Raw genomic sequence first — 17,578 nt, 5'->3', positions numbered from 1 at the left:
CTCTGTGCATGTCAGACTCCTAATCTCCTCTTCTTATAAGGATACCAGTCACATTGGATATCAATAACTACCTCATTTTATTTAATTACCACCTTAAAGACCCTATCTTTAAATACAGTCACATTCTGAAGGACTGGGGTTAGGACTCTAACATGTGAATTTAGGGGGGTCATGATTCAGCCCCTAACACCATCTAATCAGACTTGACACATGAGGGGGAGCCCCAGACACTGTGGACAGGACCGAGAGAGCAGTGTCAGTGGGAAGCAGGTGGAACTCAGTGTTGGGATTTATTATTTTTTTTTTAAATATATTGATTTCAAAGAGGAAGGGAGAGAGAGTGAAACATCAATGATGAGGAACATTGATCAGCTGCCTCTTGCACACCCTCCACTGGGGATCAAGCCTGCAACCTGGGCATATGCCCTGACCTGGAATTGAACTGTGACCTCCTGGTTCATAGGTTAATGCTCAACCAGTGAGCCATGACGGCCACACTCAGTGTTGGGATTTAAACAGGCCAGACATGGTGGCTGGGTCTCTGGAGAAGACTGGCCATGGGCTGGAGAAGGCTTGGAAGCCATATACTGGAGCAGCCTGAGGCCTCTCCTCAATGGGTCAAAAGCCATGATGGAAACCATCCACTTCTATGGTGGGATTTCCTTGTCAGAGCAGGGTAGAAAATCTCCGAAGGCAGGTTCGATGGGAAGTGAAGTGTGTTTGTAAAATAATGAGTGGGAACACAAATTAAGGATTTCTGAAGAATTGCATTTTGTTTGCAGGGCAACCCTTTCAAAACACACTAAGGTACTGAGGGACTGAGCAGGGACCATTAAGGAAATGTTTGCCAATGTGGTTTGGAACAGAGTGACTCCGTGTGCCCATGGGAGTCCCCGGTTAAGCCCACATTCCTTAGAGAAAAGTGTCTGAGCTCCTGCCAAATGCGTGGGCAGGGCTAGATGCTCTTACCCACCTGACTGTAGCAAGGTTTACCTGGCACTGAGGCGGAACCTGAAGCCTAGTGTGGTGAGCCCAGGACACCAGCTCCACAACCCCAGCCAAGCCTGTGGGAGCCGTGACTGGGGGTTTTTGTTATTTGGCTTTCTTAGGTTTATTTGGCATACAATTAATTCACATATTTAAAATGTACAATTAGATTTGTCTTGACAGGTACACACCTGTGAGACCATCTCCACAATCAAGGTAGTGAACACATTCATCACCCTTAAAAGTTTCTTCCTGCCTCCTTGAATGCTCTCTCTTCTGTCCCTCCCCACCTGCCACCAGATGGTACTGATTTCTGTCACAATTGCTCAGTTTCCATTTTGTAGAATTTTTATATGAATGGAATCATGCATTCTTTTTTGGGGGGAGAGAGGTCTGATTTCCTTCACTCAATATAATTATTGAAATTTTGTTTGATACTTTTGCATATATCATTAGTTCATTCTTTTTGTTATCAAGTATTATTATGAAGATATTCCACAGTTTGTTTTTCCATTCACCTGTTAATGAATATTTGAGTTGTTCTCACTTTTTGGCTGTTACAAACAAAGCTGCTATGAACATTCATGTACAAGTCTTCATATGGAATATGCTTTAATTTCTCTTGGGTATAAATACCTTGGAATGGAATGATTGGTCATCTGATAGGCATATGACTAACTTTATAAGAAACTGCAAAACTGTTGTTCAAAGCCATTGTATCATTTTACATTCCCACCAGCAATGTATGAGAGTTCATTTGCCCATATGTCTTTTTTCTCTGCCTGCTTTTATCACTGGTTTTAGGCAGTTTAATTTATGATATGCCTTGGGGTAGTTTTCTTCATGTTTTTGTGCTTGAGTTTCATTGAGATTCTTGGATCTGTGAGTTTATAGTTTTCAAGTTTTGAAAATTATTTTGGTCATTACTACTTTAAATATTATTTTTCTGTTCTTTGGGGACTGTAATCACCTGTATATTAGGACACTTGAAATCCCAAGTTCACTGATGTTATTCTTTCTTTAAAAAAATTATTTTTTTAAATTAATTTCAGAGAGGAAGGGAGAGGGAGAGATAGAAACATCAATGATGAAAGAGAATCATTGATTGGCTGCCTCCTACATGCCCCACACTGGGGATTGAGCCCACAACCCTGGCATATGTCCTTGACTGGAACTGAACCCAGGACCTTTCAGTCCACAGGCTGACGCTCTATCCACTGAGCCAAGCTAGGGCTTATTCTTTCTTTTTGAAAAAAATTATTTCCCTGTGTGTTCATTTTAGATAGTTTCTGTTGCTAACTTCCAGTTCACTAATCTTTTCTTCTGCAATGTCTAATCTCCCATTAATCCCCTATACCTTGTTGTTGTTTTTTGCATCTCAGCCATAATAGTTTTCATCTCTAGAATTTCAGTTGAGGTCATTTAATATTTTTGATGCCCCTACTTAACTTTCTGAACATGTGCAGTGCAGTTACAGCCATTGTTTTATGGTCTGTGTTGCACATTAGCAGCGTTGATACTGGAATTGGATCTCCTGAGGAATCAGAGTCATCTGTCCATCATTCAAAACTTGTCCTCCTTGTATGCATGCATAGAAGCATAACCAGTGGACATAAGACATTGGGGGATAGGGGAGGCTAGGGGACTGTCTAGGGCGGGGGGATAAAATGGACACATATGTAATAGCCTTTGTAATACTTTAAGCAATAAAAAAAAAAAACTTGTCCTCATTAGGGAGATTTCAGGGCTTCACTTAGGCTCTTCTTCTACTTCCAAGATTTTATTTATTTTATTTTATTTTATTTTATTATTTTTACTGAGAAGATGGTATTACAGCTACAGAAAGAACTTCTAAAGAAGTAAATTACCATAATTCCAACACCAAAGTGAGTGGTATTTGCTAGTTGCTGCCACCGCAAGCCTGAATTTTTACACTGATGTAGACATTTTATTTATTGTACCATAAACATTGTTCCTACATTGTTGCTACATAGTCTTCATAACGCTATTTCATGAAGATATGACAGTTTCATCAGGGGACACACAGTCCCTCCCACTGTTTTGGGACATAACTTCCTCATGAATATCTTTTTTTTTTTTTTGCTTCTGTTGACTTATTTCCTTAGGGGTATATTCCCTAAAGCAGTAATTTTCTGTCAAAGGATCGGAATGTCTTTGTGGCTTTATTTGGAGCATTTTACAGAAATAAATCATTACATCTTTTTTTGTATGTTAATTCATATTTCATCAAAATGTAACCATTTGACGATGTGATAGAAAATCTGGTGAAATGTTCCAGACTAGCACTCCAACAGCTCATTAATAAATTTATCATCTGACCATGTAATGCTATTTTAAAAATCATGATTTTCCCTGATTAATTTTCCCTCTGCTCTTGCCATTCTTCCCTCAAAACTTCAAGTCTCCCTCCTCTTCCTTCTCCCCCACGCTCTGGAGGGAATGCTCCCCAAGTCTTCAGTCTTTTCTCAGAAACTCATCCTTTGTTTACTTTTGGAGTCAGGACTTGTTTGCATATGTAAAACCAGGACCATATTGTTTGCGGATGCAAGGGGTACTACCAGATAACTGAATATAAAAAGTAGAAGCTTTAAAGTCATTTCTTACAAACCTAGACACAAAAGAATATTTTCTTAAAATTAAAAAAAAAAAAAGCACATGGAAATAAAGATTGTGGGATTGGGTTTCTAATTCAAACATTTCCCTCTGTGTTCTTAGTAGGGACCGTTACAAATGCACAGAAAGTTAGGGGCCTGGAAGGCGGGGAGGGTAGAGGATTAGGAGAGAAAACTTTGCCAATTCACCACATCTGATCCAGAAAGATGAATGCATAAAAGGAGTTAGAATACATGACAGGACAAAAATTCAGTCCCAGTAATTTATGATCCCTCTGGTGGCATTAACAGAAAGGCATGTTTTTTTACCCTTTCATCAATAGTTTCCTGGTCAGCTTTTTATTTTAACATAAGAGTAGCTTAAAAGTAATTGTGTTTCCTATCAGTATTTGATAGAACCCGCCCCACCGCCCCTACCTCCTTTAGGACAGAGGCCCAGATCAGATAGCAATTGTTAAAAGCTACATGTTTTGTTTTGTTTTAGCATTAAATACTTTTGTTTAAGAAAGGGGGGAGGGGATTAGTGTGACTTCTAGTCTAACCAGCAACGATAAAACAGATGAGAGCTCCACTAACAAATTGGCTTAAACTAGAAGGCTGGATTCTTTTTCCAGGTAAATTTTGAAATCGATAATAGCATCTGCAGATACAGTGGGGAGAAGGTGAATTCTGAGGTGCCACCCTTGTCCACATGCCCAGGCAGCTTCTGAGGCCCCATGTGGCTGCGGTGCTCCAGGGACCCGCGCACCAGGCCAGGGCTGGGTGGTGTTTGCTGCTGCTGAGTGGGAGCCCTGGAGAAGCTTTGGTGGGTTGGAGTGGGAGGCATTCTGGGGGATGGGGGCTGCTCGCAGGACGCTCCAGCATAGAGCAGGAGTTCATGGCAGGTGGGGAACCGAATTGGGGCTGAGAGCCTGGTGTCCAGACCTGGCCATGTTAAGATTTTGGAGGCTTTGTGGGCCAGAGGTGCAGTGAGGATGGAGAGGTTGGATGCATTAAAGGCAGCACTGCTTTCACACCCCTGCACCAAGGCGTCATGATCACACATCCGCATGCTCCCCCAAAACTTGGCCTTAATTCTATCTGTTGTCTGTTGCCCATCTGGAAAATGAGGGTGACTGGAGGCAGGGATAGAGGCGTTGCAGGCAGCTGGAGCTAACCTGGTTATGTTTTGTGTTTTTGGTTTTTTTTGTCTCCGGGCCTTGGTGCTGGGCTGCTCCAGCCAGAGACAATACAGGACTTGGCTGGAGTCCCGTCTTCTGTGAAAATTTCAGGCTTGGCCTCAAGGGCTCAAGACCAGGGTGCCCTTTTCACATCTGACAAGCAGTGCTTTAAAAATTACATTTTCATGTTTGAAACTCAAGTACTCCTGCCCGTCATAGTGCATTTTTCCACTAAGGTTAACACATTTGGGATTTTCTTTGTTTCGCTTTTAGAGGGGCTTATTGGTTTTTGTTTTGTTTTGTTTTTCCTAGAGAAAAGTTAATACTTTGCATATTCTTGTCAGGACTCAAGCCTAGGCTAGTTTGGGGGTTATGGGCCAATTGCTTCACTTTCCTAAATCTAGACTTGGGATTTGGGACTAATTTCTCATCTTGTTTTTTTTTGTTGTTGTTATTCTGTTGTTTGTTTTGTGTTTTTGTGTGTGCCTTGTGTCCCCTCAGTGACAATAATTCGGGCCACAGAGGTTACTCCTAGGGTCAAATCGGGCAGTGATGGTGCCAAGCTGTACTGTGAGCTATCATAATAGTAAAGCTGTGACTTCTGACTTGATTTCTGTGGTAATTCTTTTCCCTTCGCCTAAATTGAGCACAGGGCTGGGCATCCGCAGAGATCTTTATTGAATTGTACAGAACCAAATTTTCTAGGGCAAGCATCCCCACAGGTAAGAAGAAAGAAAAAGTGCCATCCTGGTGGATTGGGCTGGGCAGCGGGTCTGAGCTCGGTGGGCTGGGAGGGGCTGAGCTGGGGGCCTGGGGGCTTCCAGGGCGGATGGTGTGATCCAAGTACTGAAAGCTGCTGCCCAGCCTCCAACTTTCACCCGGACTGCATGGTCGTTTTGGCTTTCCTTGATTTGTGTTTGAAAATGTTGTAACAAAGCAGAATTGTGCCGCCTTCTTTTCAGGGACTCCCGAGTAATTGCTCGATGTTTATTTTTGTTTCTTCTCTCATTCCAAAACTGTCTGTAGAATTTAATGACCTATTAAAAATGTTCTCAAAAATACCCCCATCACTGTCGATCTAGTTTTTGTTCTGTTTTTTTGATACATTGGTTTTTGCTGATTTTTCTACTCTATTCTCAAGCTCATCCTCATTCTCCTCCCTTCTTGTTTCAGAAGTTGGAGGGACTAGTCAAGCTCCGGACTGTTCGGGAAGCGCCATCGGAATGCGTCTGCCCTCCGGGTAAGTGGACATTTGATCCTTGCTGGCTCCTGACTTCTGTAGGCCTGGCTTCTCTCTGTCTGCTCAAAATTGCCGAGGACATGGTCAAGATGATTGCCTTGGGTCTCAGGCTGTATGTTGTACCTTGTGGCCCATCATGGGCCTTTCTTCCTACCTCTTCCCTGGCAGGCATGTCGTTAGTCAAAGATCACAGCATGATTCACTGTTTCGGTTTGATGGCGATGGTGGTGTTGGCGGGGGAGCTGAGAACCATTAGAGATGACTTATAATAAAGGCTTAGATGCTGGGACAGCACCAGCCATTCCATTCTGAAGATGGAAAAACAGGCACGAACCAGCCACAGGGTATTATCGTTGTGACCTTATCTCTATTTCAAACCTTGGGAGGTCTGGGGGGAGGGTTGTGATAAATAATCTGGCCAAATAGTTTTGTGTGGGGTTTTTTTTTTTGGTTTTCATTTCTTTTGGTGGAGGTAGATGAAGGAAACAGGAAACATGGTCTGAATTATTCAAATAATCATATCTCTCTTGGGTTTTGGTGGTGTAGACTAGTGTGGCTGGGAATAGAACTGGGATTTGTTGATTCCTAACTCATGTGGCTCAAATCCTGATTCATATCAGGTCTTCCTGGTTGTCCTCATGGGAGCTTTGCACAGACGATGATTGAGAATTTAGGTGTGTAGTTGCAGCCCTGGCATTTTTAGGGTTAGCATTAACCTCTCGCAGGATGGTGTGTAAAGCAGTGAATGAGCGGAAAGTCATATTTCCCAGGCTTCTCTCCATGTTGGACAAGGTGACAGAACATAGATCATAGCAGCTGAGCCAGTGGCCCTTAACCTTATTGTCACACCTTCCATTAGCCAAGTTGCATGGTATTTCTCAACCTCCTTCACTGGTCCAGAAACGAAGCTCACTGATAACATCTCAGGGTTGGGAGATGCCCAGGATGTCTGCAAGGGTGGGCCTCCTGGTGTGAAAACTCAGTCTCTGGGGGCCCAGCAGGAGAGGACCTGATGGTCCATCTTGAGCTAGCTTTTAGTAGTAGGACCTCCCCAAGGTTTTGATAGGAGGGAAAGGATATGACAGGTAATGACATCACTATTTGTTCAGTAAGTCAGAAGCTGTGTTTTCAATGGGGCAAAAAATCCAGACCCACAAATAATTTTTGGATGATCTGCAAAATATATAAAAGAGGAATGATTCCCCTGCTTTTCCTGAGTGTTGTGGATGTTTTTTTAAACTGGGAGGCACAATGCATTCATAAGATATGAAATCAGTTCCGTGGGTTACAGCAGTGTTTTGAAATTTTGAACTAGCATAGACTTGAATAAAAACTATTGGAGTGAAGTTTCTGTTTCAGCTATTTCTATTTGTAGGCATGACCTGGATGGTGAAGTGAACTGGGTTTCATGCTGTGGGTTGCTGACAGGAAGCTTGAAAGTCCCAAATACATATGACAGATGGACTGGGAGGAGGAGGCAGGGATGGGGCACGGAGCTCCCGAATAAATCCAAGCCAGGTCCAAACCTTGGTCTTCCACTTATTAACTATAGGGTCTTCACCAAAAAATGATGACAATATTAGAGTGGCCTCTATAAGCTTTTTGAAGTCATAGAGAAAATACAGGTCAAAGCCCATGACCCAGAGGCAGTCCTGTGTCCTGTCTTTCCTTGGGGGACCCAAGAGGGTTTCAGGGAGAACGATGGAGGCTGAAAGGCTGGTCAAAGCCTCCAGTTCCCACTGACAAGAGGACAGTGACCTTCCCTGCTCTCTGAGAAGGGCCCTGCTGGCAGCCCTGTGCTGATGTTGTCGAGGGCTCGTGGCTGCCATCAAGCCATCTGACAGCTGTGGTCAGTGTGGCCAGGCCCCCATGCACACTCATGCCCATGCCTGCTATACTTTCCCTCCTGTCACTCTGAGCTGGAGGACTCACTTGAGCCCTTTGGACCAGAGCCCTACATTGATGCAAAACCCCGGAGGCTGGCACGTTCTCCAACAGAGGCCTTTTCTCCAACACCAGAAGCCTTAACTCATTCCCTTTCTCTCTGGCTCTGATCTGCCCTGCAGACTTCTGGAGTCCAGACACACAGACCACCCTCCATAGCTTGGGTCCCATCTGATTTTAGATACCCCACAGATCCCCCTGGCCTGGCTCCTTCCCACGCCTGGAGGACAGTGTAATCTTTTGTCAGATCCTAGGATGCAGCAGACTGATAATCGAGGCCAGAGAAGGGGGCGGCTCTTCTGTGTGTGCTGCCCATTGTGAAGCGACACTCTGGGGGAGCCATGAGGCTGAGAGGAGGGCCAGGCTGTTGCTCCTGCCTGAGTCAGTGGAGGGGGACTGGCAGGGCTGGGCCCTGAAGTAGGCCTGTGACCTTGGACAAGTGAGAGGCCCTCAAGCCTTTCACCCCTCATCTATAAAATGGTGTAGTGGGCTGAATTGTGTTCCCCTAAAACAGTGATGGCAAACCTTTTGAGCTCGGCGTGTCAGCATTTTGAAAAACCCTAACTTAACTCTGCTGCCGGGTCACATAAAGAAATTTTTTGATCTTTGCAACCATAGTAAAACAAAGACTTATATTTTTGATATTTATTTTATATATTTAAATGCCATTTAACAAAGAAAAATCAACCAAAAAAATGAGTTCGCGTGTCACCTCTGACACACGTGTCATAGGCTCGCCATCACTGCCCTAAAAGATACGTCCCAGTCCTAACCCCCATACTTATAAATGTGACCTTATTTCAGGGTGGGAATCTTTTTTCTGCCAAGGGCCATTTAGATATGTATAACATCATTTGCAGGCCATACAAAATTATCAAGTTAAAAATTAGCCTGCTATATTTGGTCAAACATTTAATTAACTCACCCCTAAAGCCTTGGCAGGGCCAGACCAAATGATTTTTGAGGACCTTATACGGCCCGCGGGCCAGACGCTCCCCACCTCTGCCTTATTTGGAAATTGGGTCTTTGCAGATATAATTAAGTCAAGGATATCAAGATGAGATCATCCAGGATTTAGGGTGGCCTTAAATCCAGTGATGATTGTCCTTGTAAGATACGGGAGGGAGAGATTTGGGACGCAGAGACACAGAGGGGAAGGCCATGGGAGGGTGGAGGCAAGATCAGACAAGCCAGGACCATGGAAGGTGATCGCAGCCACTAGAGGCTGGAGGGGTGTGGGAGGGAGTCTTCCCTCAGAGCCTCCAGAAGGAATCCATCCTGCCAACGCACTGATTTTGGGTTTCTGGCCTTCAGCACTGAAGATGAGAAGTTTCCATAATCTTAAACCACCCAGTTTGTGGTAATTTGTTGCAGCAGCCTTAGGAAATTAAAACAAATGGGAATAATAATCGTCCTGAGGACCTTACAAGGTTTCTGAGAGGATTGAAATGGGAGGGACGGAGGAGCTTCCTGCACCACCGAGTGCGGATCAGGTGTGAGCATGAATGAGGTGCGAGTGTGGATCCGGTGTGCGGCTGCTCCCCGGGAGGCCCCGAGGCTGCCTGTTCTCACAGCTACCCCTAAACTCTTCTCTGCCTTCCACAGACACGCCCAGGCTTTAGACCGGCGGTTCTCAACCTGTGGGTCGCGACCCCTTTGGCGGTTGAACGACCCTTTCACAGGGGTCGCCTAAGACCATCCTGCATATCAGATATTTACATTACGATTCATAACAGTAGCAACATTACAGTTATGAAGTAGCAACGAAAATAATTTTATGGCTGGATCACAACATGAGGAACTGTATTTAAAGGGCCAGAGGTTGAGAACCACTGTCTAAAGCAGTGGTTCTCAACCTCGGCTGCACATTAGAATCACCTGAGAATCTTTTTAAAATCCTGATTTCTGGGCCTCATCCTCCGGAAATTCTGTTTCTTTGTTATGGGGTGGGGCCACAACATTAGTAACAAAGAAACAGAATTTCCGGAGGATGAGGCCCAGAAATCAGGATTTTAAAAGGATTCCCAGGTGATTCTAATGTGCAGCCAAGGTTGAGAACCACTGCTTTAGACAGTGCAACTGAGCCTTGTCCCTTAGGTATTCTAACACCTTCTTATGTTCCCTGTGTATTTAAATGCTTAAAAATGTTTGAAGTTTTAAAATGTTTAACTTTCAGTAGGAAATAATATATGATGTTATAAAAAAAATATCAAGTACTACCAAAGATTACATGTGAACAATACCCCCCCCCCCTTCCATCCTCCTGCTCCCCTCCCCAGGGGCTGTTACCAGGTAGCTGAAGTCTTCCAGAGCTGCACTGGCTGATAGGACTTTGTGAGATGATAGAACTGCACACCATCCAGTCGTCCAGTTGGCAGCCCCACTAGCTTCTCATGGTTATCAAGCCCTTGAAACTGGCAAACTGAATTTTTACTTAACTTTAATTAATTTTAGTTTAAATGGCCATGTGTGGCTAGTGGCTATGGTACAGACAGCCGGATTTTTTAAAAATATATTTTATTGATTTTTTACAGAGAGGAAGGGAGAGGGATAGAGAGTTAGAAACATCGATCAGCTGCCTCCTGCACACTCCCCACTGGGGATGTGCCCACAACCAATGTACATGCCCTTGACCGGAATCGAACCTGGGACCCTTGAGTCCACAGGCCGATGCTCTATCCACTGAGCCAAAGCGATTAGGGCCAGACAGCCTGATTTTTGAGATAGTTTATGGACATTTCAGCCAGTAGCTCCCTTCCTGTTTTTAAACAAATGGTATCAGAGGTTGTGGTCCCTGTGTTGCTTTTTTTAGTTTGCAATTTCTCTTTGAGATGGTCTGACTCAGTCCAACACCGGAGGGCAGGTGCTGCCTTGTTGGGTTAAATGATGGAATCCTGTCTGGTTGTCGGGCTGTCCCCTGAGGAATGTGACCAGACCCCTCAGGGACACTGGATTGTTTCTTGTCCTATGTTCTTAAAGACCGTCCTCCGGGGAAGTTTTGGAGGGAAGGAGGGCTGCTGCTCGCCCTGTCCTCTGCTTCCCTGTGCTTTGTCCTGAAGCCCATCACAAGCCAGGCATGCTGCAGGGCTGGCGACACTGGGCTGGAGGACAGGAGCCCATCGTGTGTTGGGGGAGGTGGCCCTCAGAGCAATAATCCTGAATCCTTTCAGGAGGGGTTGGGGTTGGGGATGGCCCTGAAGCCTGATCTGTGGGAGACTCCGGCAACACCCCGCCTCACTGTGCTCTGAAGTTCCAGAGGACAGCTCAGGGCTGGCACCTCAGAGCCTAAATCCACGTGAACAGCTGCCATGTGTCCCATCCTGCACGTCCTGGAGATGTGGGCCACTCTGGTGTGAAAGGTGGTTGCATTAACAAACTCTTTTAGTTAGAAACCTCGGAACACTAACTAATGTTCTGACCATGCTACATTAATAAATCAAAAGAGGGGAAATTATTAACTCATGTAACTGGAAATGAAAAGGACAGAGGCAGAGCCGGAATCAGGTGTGTCAGGCTCAGGGCCTCTCTCTCCATCTCTAAGCTCTTCTCTGTGTCCTTTTCAGACAGTCTCTCCTGGGGGCCTGAAGGTGGCTCCAAACAGCTCCACGGGTAGATCACTCCTTCTCAGCAACCCCAATAGACAGAGCGCTCTGCTTCCCAAAAGTCCCAGCAGCAGGGAATGGAGAAGTGTTATGGGCTGAAATGTGTCCTCAAAATTCACATGTTGAATTCCTAACCCCCAGTATCTCAGAAAGTGGCTGTATTTGGAAATATAGTCTTTAAAGAGGTAATTGAGTTAGAATGAGGTCATTAAAGTGGGCCCCAATCCCATATGACTGGTGTCCTCATAAGAAGGGGAGATTAGGACACATATATGCACAGAGGAAGACCAGCCAAGGGTTCCTTTCTCAGAAGGAACCCACCCTGCCAACACCTCGATCTTGGACTTCCCGTCTCCAGAACTATGAAAAAATAAAGTTCTCTTGTGGAAGCCACCCACACTAATATGGTGCTTTGTTATGGCAGCCCTCGCAAAGTAACTCAGGGGGCTATTGTGGAACGGGTACAGGGTGTCTGTTTGGAAAGGGGGAAAGTGCTGGAAATGTTGGGTAGTGTTAATGGTTGTACATATTAAGAATGTACTCAATGCCATGGAATTGTGCACTTTTCAAAAGTTCAAATGGTAAAAATACATACAAAATTATGTATTTTTACCACAATTAATAAAACATCCCAGAATTGACCTGGACTTTCTTGGTTTGTGGCAGGTGCCTATTCCTGAACTAATTACGGTGCCTGGAGCATGGATGCACTGATCAGCTAGGTCTAGGTCATGTGACCTTTCTTGGATAGCGGTTGGTGTTGATGCTGCCAGAATGTGGGCTGAGAACTGGGGTGGCGGAGGGGTTACCCTAAGAATTTTAGTGTGTTCTTCCCAGAAAAGAAAATGATACAGCTGGGTAGACACAGATAGGAGGTGACCACTTCAGTCCTGCTTCAGGGACAGTTGACTAGCCACGGAACCACACAAGTCTTCTCCTGCTGTTGAACTTGTCCAACAGGCAGCATGGCCCAGTGGGAAAGCACTTGGACGCTCAACCCAGACTGCCTGGTTCAAATTCTCTGTCACTACCTCCATGACCTCGGACGAGTAATTTATCCTCTGTGTGCCTCAGTGTTTCATCTGTGAAATGGAGTTTCTGATCGCATCTACCTTAAAGGATTGTTGCAAGGACTGAATGAGTAAATACATGTAGAGGGTTCAGAACAGGGCCTGGCACTGCTTCTGGAGAGTCAGTGTGGTCACTCTTAAGCCAGATCCATTGCCCCCAGGCCAGTGCTGACCCACCTTGTGCGGCCTGTTACCTTCTTCATTTTCGTTGACGTCAGTCCGGGCTGTCAGAGAGGTAGGGAGAGGAAATTCAGAGTTGGTGTTTGGCTGGGACTATTCTGGGGGGAAAGAACAAAGTCTTGGCAGGCTTTATTGGAATGTCCTCTGGGACGTGGGTGAGAAAAGGCTGGTGACAGAGCACTGGAGTGAGAGAACCAGAAAGAAACGAGACCGTGTGGCCTAGGGACTCCTGTGAGGCACTCATGGCCTCCAGAGGCCACATGCAAAGCCCAGGGCGGCTGCCCCTTCACACAACTCACTGTTTCTAACCGGGCTCGACCTGCCTTGGAAATATTCAGAACGTTTCATCACTGTGGTAATACCCTTCAATTCCTTGTTGTGCCTTTTTTGTATCCTTATATAATAGACCAGCGACATTGCATATGGTTTCCACATGAAGTGCACTGTGCTTGCAGTGCAGGCTGACCTTCCAGAAATTGATAGACAGAGTAATCAGAGTTAGAATTTCACTGCTCTGCAAAGTGTTTGGGAGTTTGAGCCGAGGAGTGAAAATCTACCTAGGAGAGCACAGCATGGAAATGACATAGACCTTGATACATCCATCGACAGCTTGCAGGAATGTTACAGAACAGAACAGACTTGGTAGAAGCCGCTTGCATTCAGCTTGTTTGTTCTGGCCATTGGCTTGGGAAAGAGCTTAGCGATGGGGGTGCATTTTCCTAGTACTTTGACGCTGGAAATTGTTATCCCCCTTCCAATTAGTTCTTATTTGTAGAATTTTTTAAATGATACATTTTTTTATGTGTTAAATCCTAGTTGACTTGAGTTTGTGGTAAATTTAAGTAGCGTAATGATAGTTAAGCTATTCATGTCAGGCTGTGCAAAGTGGAAGGGAATAGTTTGTGTGTCTGATTTTTGGGGGGAGGGCTAGAATTCTCTAGAGAATGGTCTCAGTTTCCTCTCTACCATGCATAGATATTTGTTCATTCATTTATTCATTCATTCACTCATCTCTCTGTACCTATTCTGTAATTGTCCTGGGGGCAATCTTGACCAAGGTTGTTAAAGGGAGACTGTTAGAGGGATTGCAGATCTGGCTGTTGGAGGACAACAGCACAGAAAGAAGAATTATAATATGCTGAGAACGGAAAGAGTTTGAAGAGGGAAGTCCTACAGATTTGGTTCCAGCAGAGAAACTCACTGAGAGGGTGCTCAGGGTGAGGACCTCGTCTTGTTCCCTATCACGCCCCCTGACCTTAGAATGGTGCTGGGCACGTGAAGGAGAGATGATTACTGTCTGCTAATGACTTCATTGGAGGAGAGGTCACGAGAACTTGAATGAGGGCCATGAGAATTGATGACAGGGAGCAGCTGTCACAGTCCCTGGACCATGTGGTGGACAGAACTCACAAACAGGATGGATGGGCTTGGGAGTGGACAGAGGTGCCCAAGGCTGCAAGCCTGGGGGAAGGGTGATTGTCCCAGTAGACACAGGAAATCCCCAAAGAGGGATTTGGCAGGCAAGACCTATAAGCATGGTTTTGGACAGTGGCCTTTCGAACCACTTTGTAGACCCACTGATGAATGGAAGAAAATAATTAGAAGTCTTCTCTTAAGGCTTCGTCTAGCCACTCAGAATCTGTTAATTATAAAATGTACCGTGTCCTGTAAATAAAAGTCTCGAGGTTTAACTATGGACTAACCACTGGGAACCAGGGATTTTCTTGTGACCACCAGAGGGAGCCCACTATATTCATTAAATTCTATAGAATTCCAGCAGGAATTGAAAAGAGGAGGATAATTAATATTTTAAAAATTTACTGGAAAGCACACAGAAGTTCAAATCAAGGGCAAGTAAAACACAAAGTTCAACATAAATAACAAACACATGGTTCATAGTCCTGAGATAAAAAGTGTTCTCGCAAAAGAATAAGGAAAGCCAAATACTTCTGTGGAAGAATAGGCAAAAGATGTGAATATATGGAGTCCCCAGTAGAAAAATACAAATGGTGACACTTCCCTTCAGTGAATACTTATAGACCACCTGTGCTGCTCCAGGCACTGCTCTGGGCACTTTAAAAGATGGTCCATGTCATGAATAATTGCAGAAACACCCAGCAAGATATCAGTTTTCAGCAGTCAGATTGATAATGTTTAAATTGTTTCCATCTTTCTGGAGGGAAGTTTGGCATATAAACAAAAATTTGAAAAGTACAAACTTTCTCCCAGCACTTTCACTCCTAGGCTCTATATATTCTGACAGCTGTGTGAAGGTGCTTGTACGTTGATGTTTATCAGAGCATCACTTGTAGTAGCAAAAACATTGAAAATAACACAGAGAGACCTTTATAGGGGAACTATAGCCACAGCTTTTCAATAGGGAGAAAACTGATTGTAAAGCAAAATAACATCACAATGTGAACAGGGGGTGATTGCATTATAAGTGCCCTTCATTTTTTTTTCTTATTTGCATTTTTCTCTCTTTTTTAAAATATATTTTTATTTTTATTGATTTCAGAGAGGAAGGGAGAGAGAAAGAGTGAGAATCATTTATCGGCTGCTTCCTGCATGCCCTCCACTGGGGATCAAGCCTGAAACCCTGGCATGTGCTCTGATCTGGAATAGAACCACGACCTCCTGGTTCATGCGAGCCCCACCGTCCAGGCACATTTTCTGAATAGTCCAGAACAACAAGTAAAACAGCTAAAAGGTATTGACCAGTTTCTGTTTCTGGCCCTGAGCTGGACACAGCCCTGTCCAGATGTCTTCCTGGATCACACACCTATACTGCCCACCTCCTGATCTCCTGGGAAATAGCTCCATCTGACTTAATGTCTACTGTCCACTCAGCAGGATACCTGACCCTCACAGGTATTCCAAAAATGTTTGTCTTTCGTAAACACTGCATTTCTAGAGGATCTTTTAAAGCTGAGAGGTGCACTGTAGAGGTTGTTTCACACAGAAACAATAGAGAATAATAGAAGAATAGGAGAATAATAGAAAGCAGGTCTTCTGGAATAAGACAGGCCTGGACTTGAGACCTGGATCTGCCAATTAGAACTGTGTGAGTTATTTAACTTTTCTGGGCTTCAATGAATTATTCTTTTTTTAAAAAAAAAAAAGAATATATTTTTATTGTTTGTTTGTTTGTTTTTGAGAGAGAGAGAGAGAAACATCGATCAGTTGCCTCTCACATGCACCCTGACCAGGGATCAAACCCGAAACCTGGGTATGTGCCCTGACTGGGAATCTTTCAGTGCATGGGATGACGTTCAACCAACTGAGCACACTAGCCAGGGCTGAACTACTCTTTAATAATGGCACAGTAATCCCAAGTGTAGGTTTTATTCTTCATTAAAAAATATTTATATTTGGGGGGCACAGAGGTGAACAAAAGAAAATCTGTGCTCTGATGGAATTTCCATTCCAAGTGTCTGGGTTAGGGTAGAGAAGACAAACGAACTAAAACAATAAATTTTTTTTATGGTAAACCAATAAATAAATGGTAACTGTGAATCATGAGAGGAGCTATGGCGGCATGAACAGGGTCCTTTGGTAGAGGGCTAAAGGGGTGCTGAGGGCTAAGATATTCTTTAGAAAGGGAGACCGGGGGAAGCTTCTCTGGGAAAAGGACACTGACGCCAAGATTTGTGTGATGAGAAGCCAGGCATCCCAAGATGCGCCAGTGTCCCTCAGAACAGCAAGTTGATTCTTAGGCAGCGAAGAGGTTGTGTGTTGACTCTGAGCACACGTATGTTGGGGGTGGTCATGAAGACAGCAGTGGGCTGTGGTTTTTGCCTCCTTCCTTACTCTGGAGGCTGGCAGACTTGTTCCTCACTGTTAGTCAGGGTTCTCCAGAGAAACAGAACCAATAAATATATCTTACATAAAGAAATTATATGTAACTTTATAAAGATATATCTTGGGAGGGGGCATTGGAGGCTGGGTAGAAGTGGGCAAAGGAGGAGAAATGGGGACATCTGTAATAGTGTCAACAATTTTTTTAAAATATTTTTTTATTGATATCAGAGAGAAAGGAAGAGGGAGAGAGAGATAGAAACATCAATGATGAGAGAGAATCATTGATTAACTGCCTCTCCACTCGGGATCGAGCCTGCAACCTGGGCATGTGCCCTTGACTGGAATCGAACCTGGGACCCTTCAGTCTGCAGGCCGATGCTCTATCCACTGAGCCAAACCAGCTAGGGCAGTGTCAACAATTTTTCAAAAAGATATATCTTTATAAAGATATATGTTTATAAAAAGTGATTTATGCCCAGCTGGCGTGGCTCATAAGAGCAGGAGGTCACGGTTCGAAATCCAGTCAGGGCACATGCCCGGGTTGCGGATTCGATCCCCAGTAGGGAGCATGCAGACAGCCAATTAATGATTCTCGTCAGTATTGATGTTTGTATCTCTCTCCCCCTCTTCCTTCCTCTCTGAAATCAATAAAAATACATTTTTAAAAAAAGTGATTTATTTTAAGCAGTTGGTTCATGTGATTATGGGCTGGCAAGTCCAAAATCTTCAGGGTGAGTCAGCAAGCTGGAGACCTAGGACGGCCAATGTTCCAGTTTGAGTCCAAAGGCCATGTGCTGTAGAACCAGGAAGGGCTGGTGTTGCAGATCAAGTCCAAGGGCAGTCTGCTGGAGAGTCCTCCCTTGTTTGGGAATTCTCTTTGTTCTATTCAGGCCTTCAACTGATTATGGAGGATAATCTGCTGTGCTCTAAATCCACCTGTTTGAATGTTAATATCATTCCA

The 17,578-nt window shown here is 44.4% G+C and overlaps 1 protein-coding gene across 12 annotated transcripts in view; it reads left to right on the top strand.

Annotated features, from left to right (window-relative positions):
* The window catches only part of COL23A1 (collagen type XXIII alpha 1 chain), a 259,865-nt gene that overhangs the window by 15,054 nt on the left and 227,233 nt on the right, over positions 1-17,578 (top strand). For all 12 annotated transcript variants that reach the window (XM_036313545.1, XM_036313553.1, XM_036313544.1 and 9 more), the window contains exon 2: positions 5,954-6,020. In XM_036313545.1, the coding sequence (XP_036169438.1) occupies positions 5,954-6,020 (67 nt within the window). The remainder of the gene's footprint in view (positions 1-5,953; positions 6,021-17,578) is intronic.

Source organism: Myotis myotis, unplaced genomic scaffold, assembly GCF_014108235.1.
Source record: "Myotis myotis isolate mMyoMyo1 unplaced genomic scaffold, mMyoMyo1.p scaffold_m19_p_6, whole genome shotgun sequence".
Lineage (NCBI taxonomy): Eukaryota > Metazoa > Chordata > Mammalia > Chiroptera > Vespertilionidae > Myotis > Myotis myotis.
This window is presented reverse-complemented; position numbering and strand designations above follow the sequence as displayed.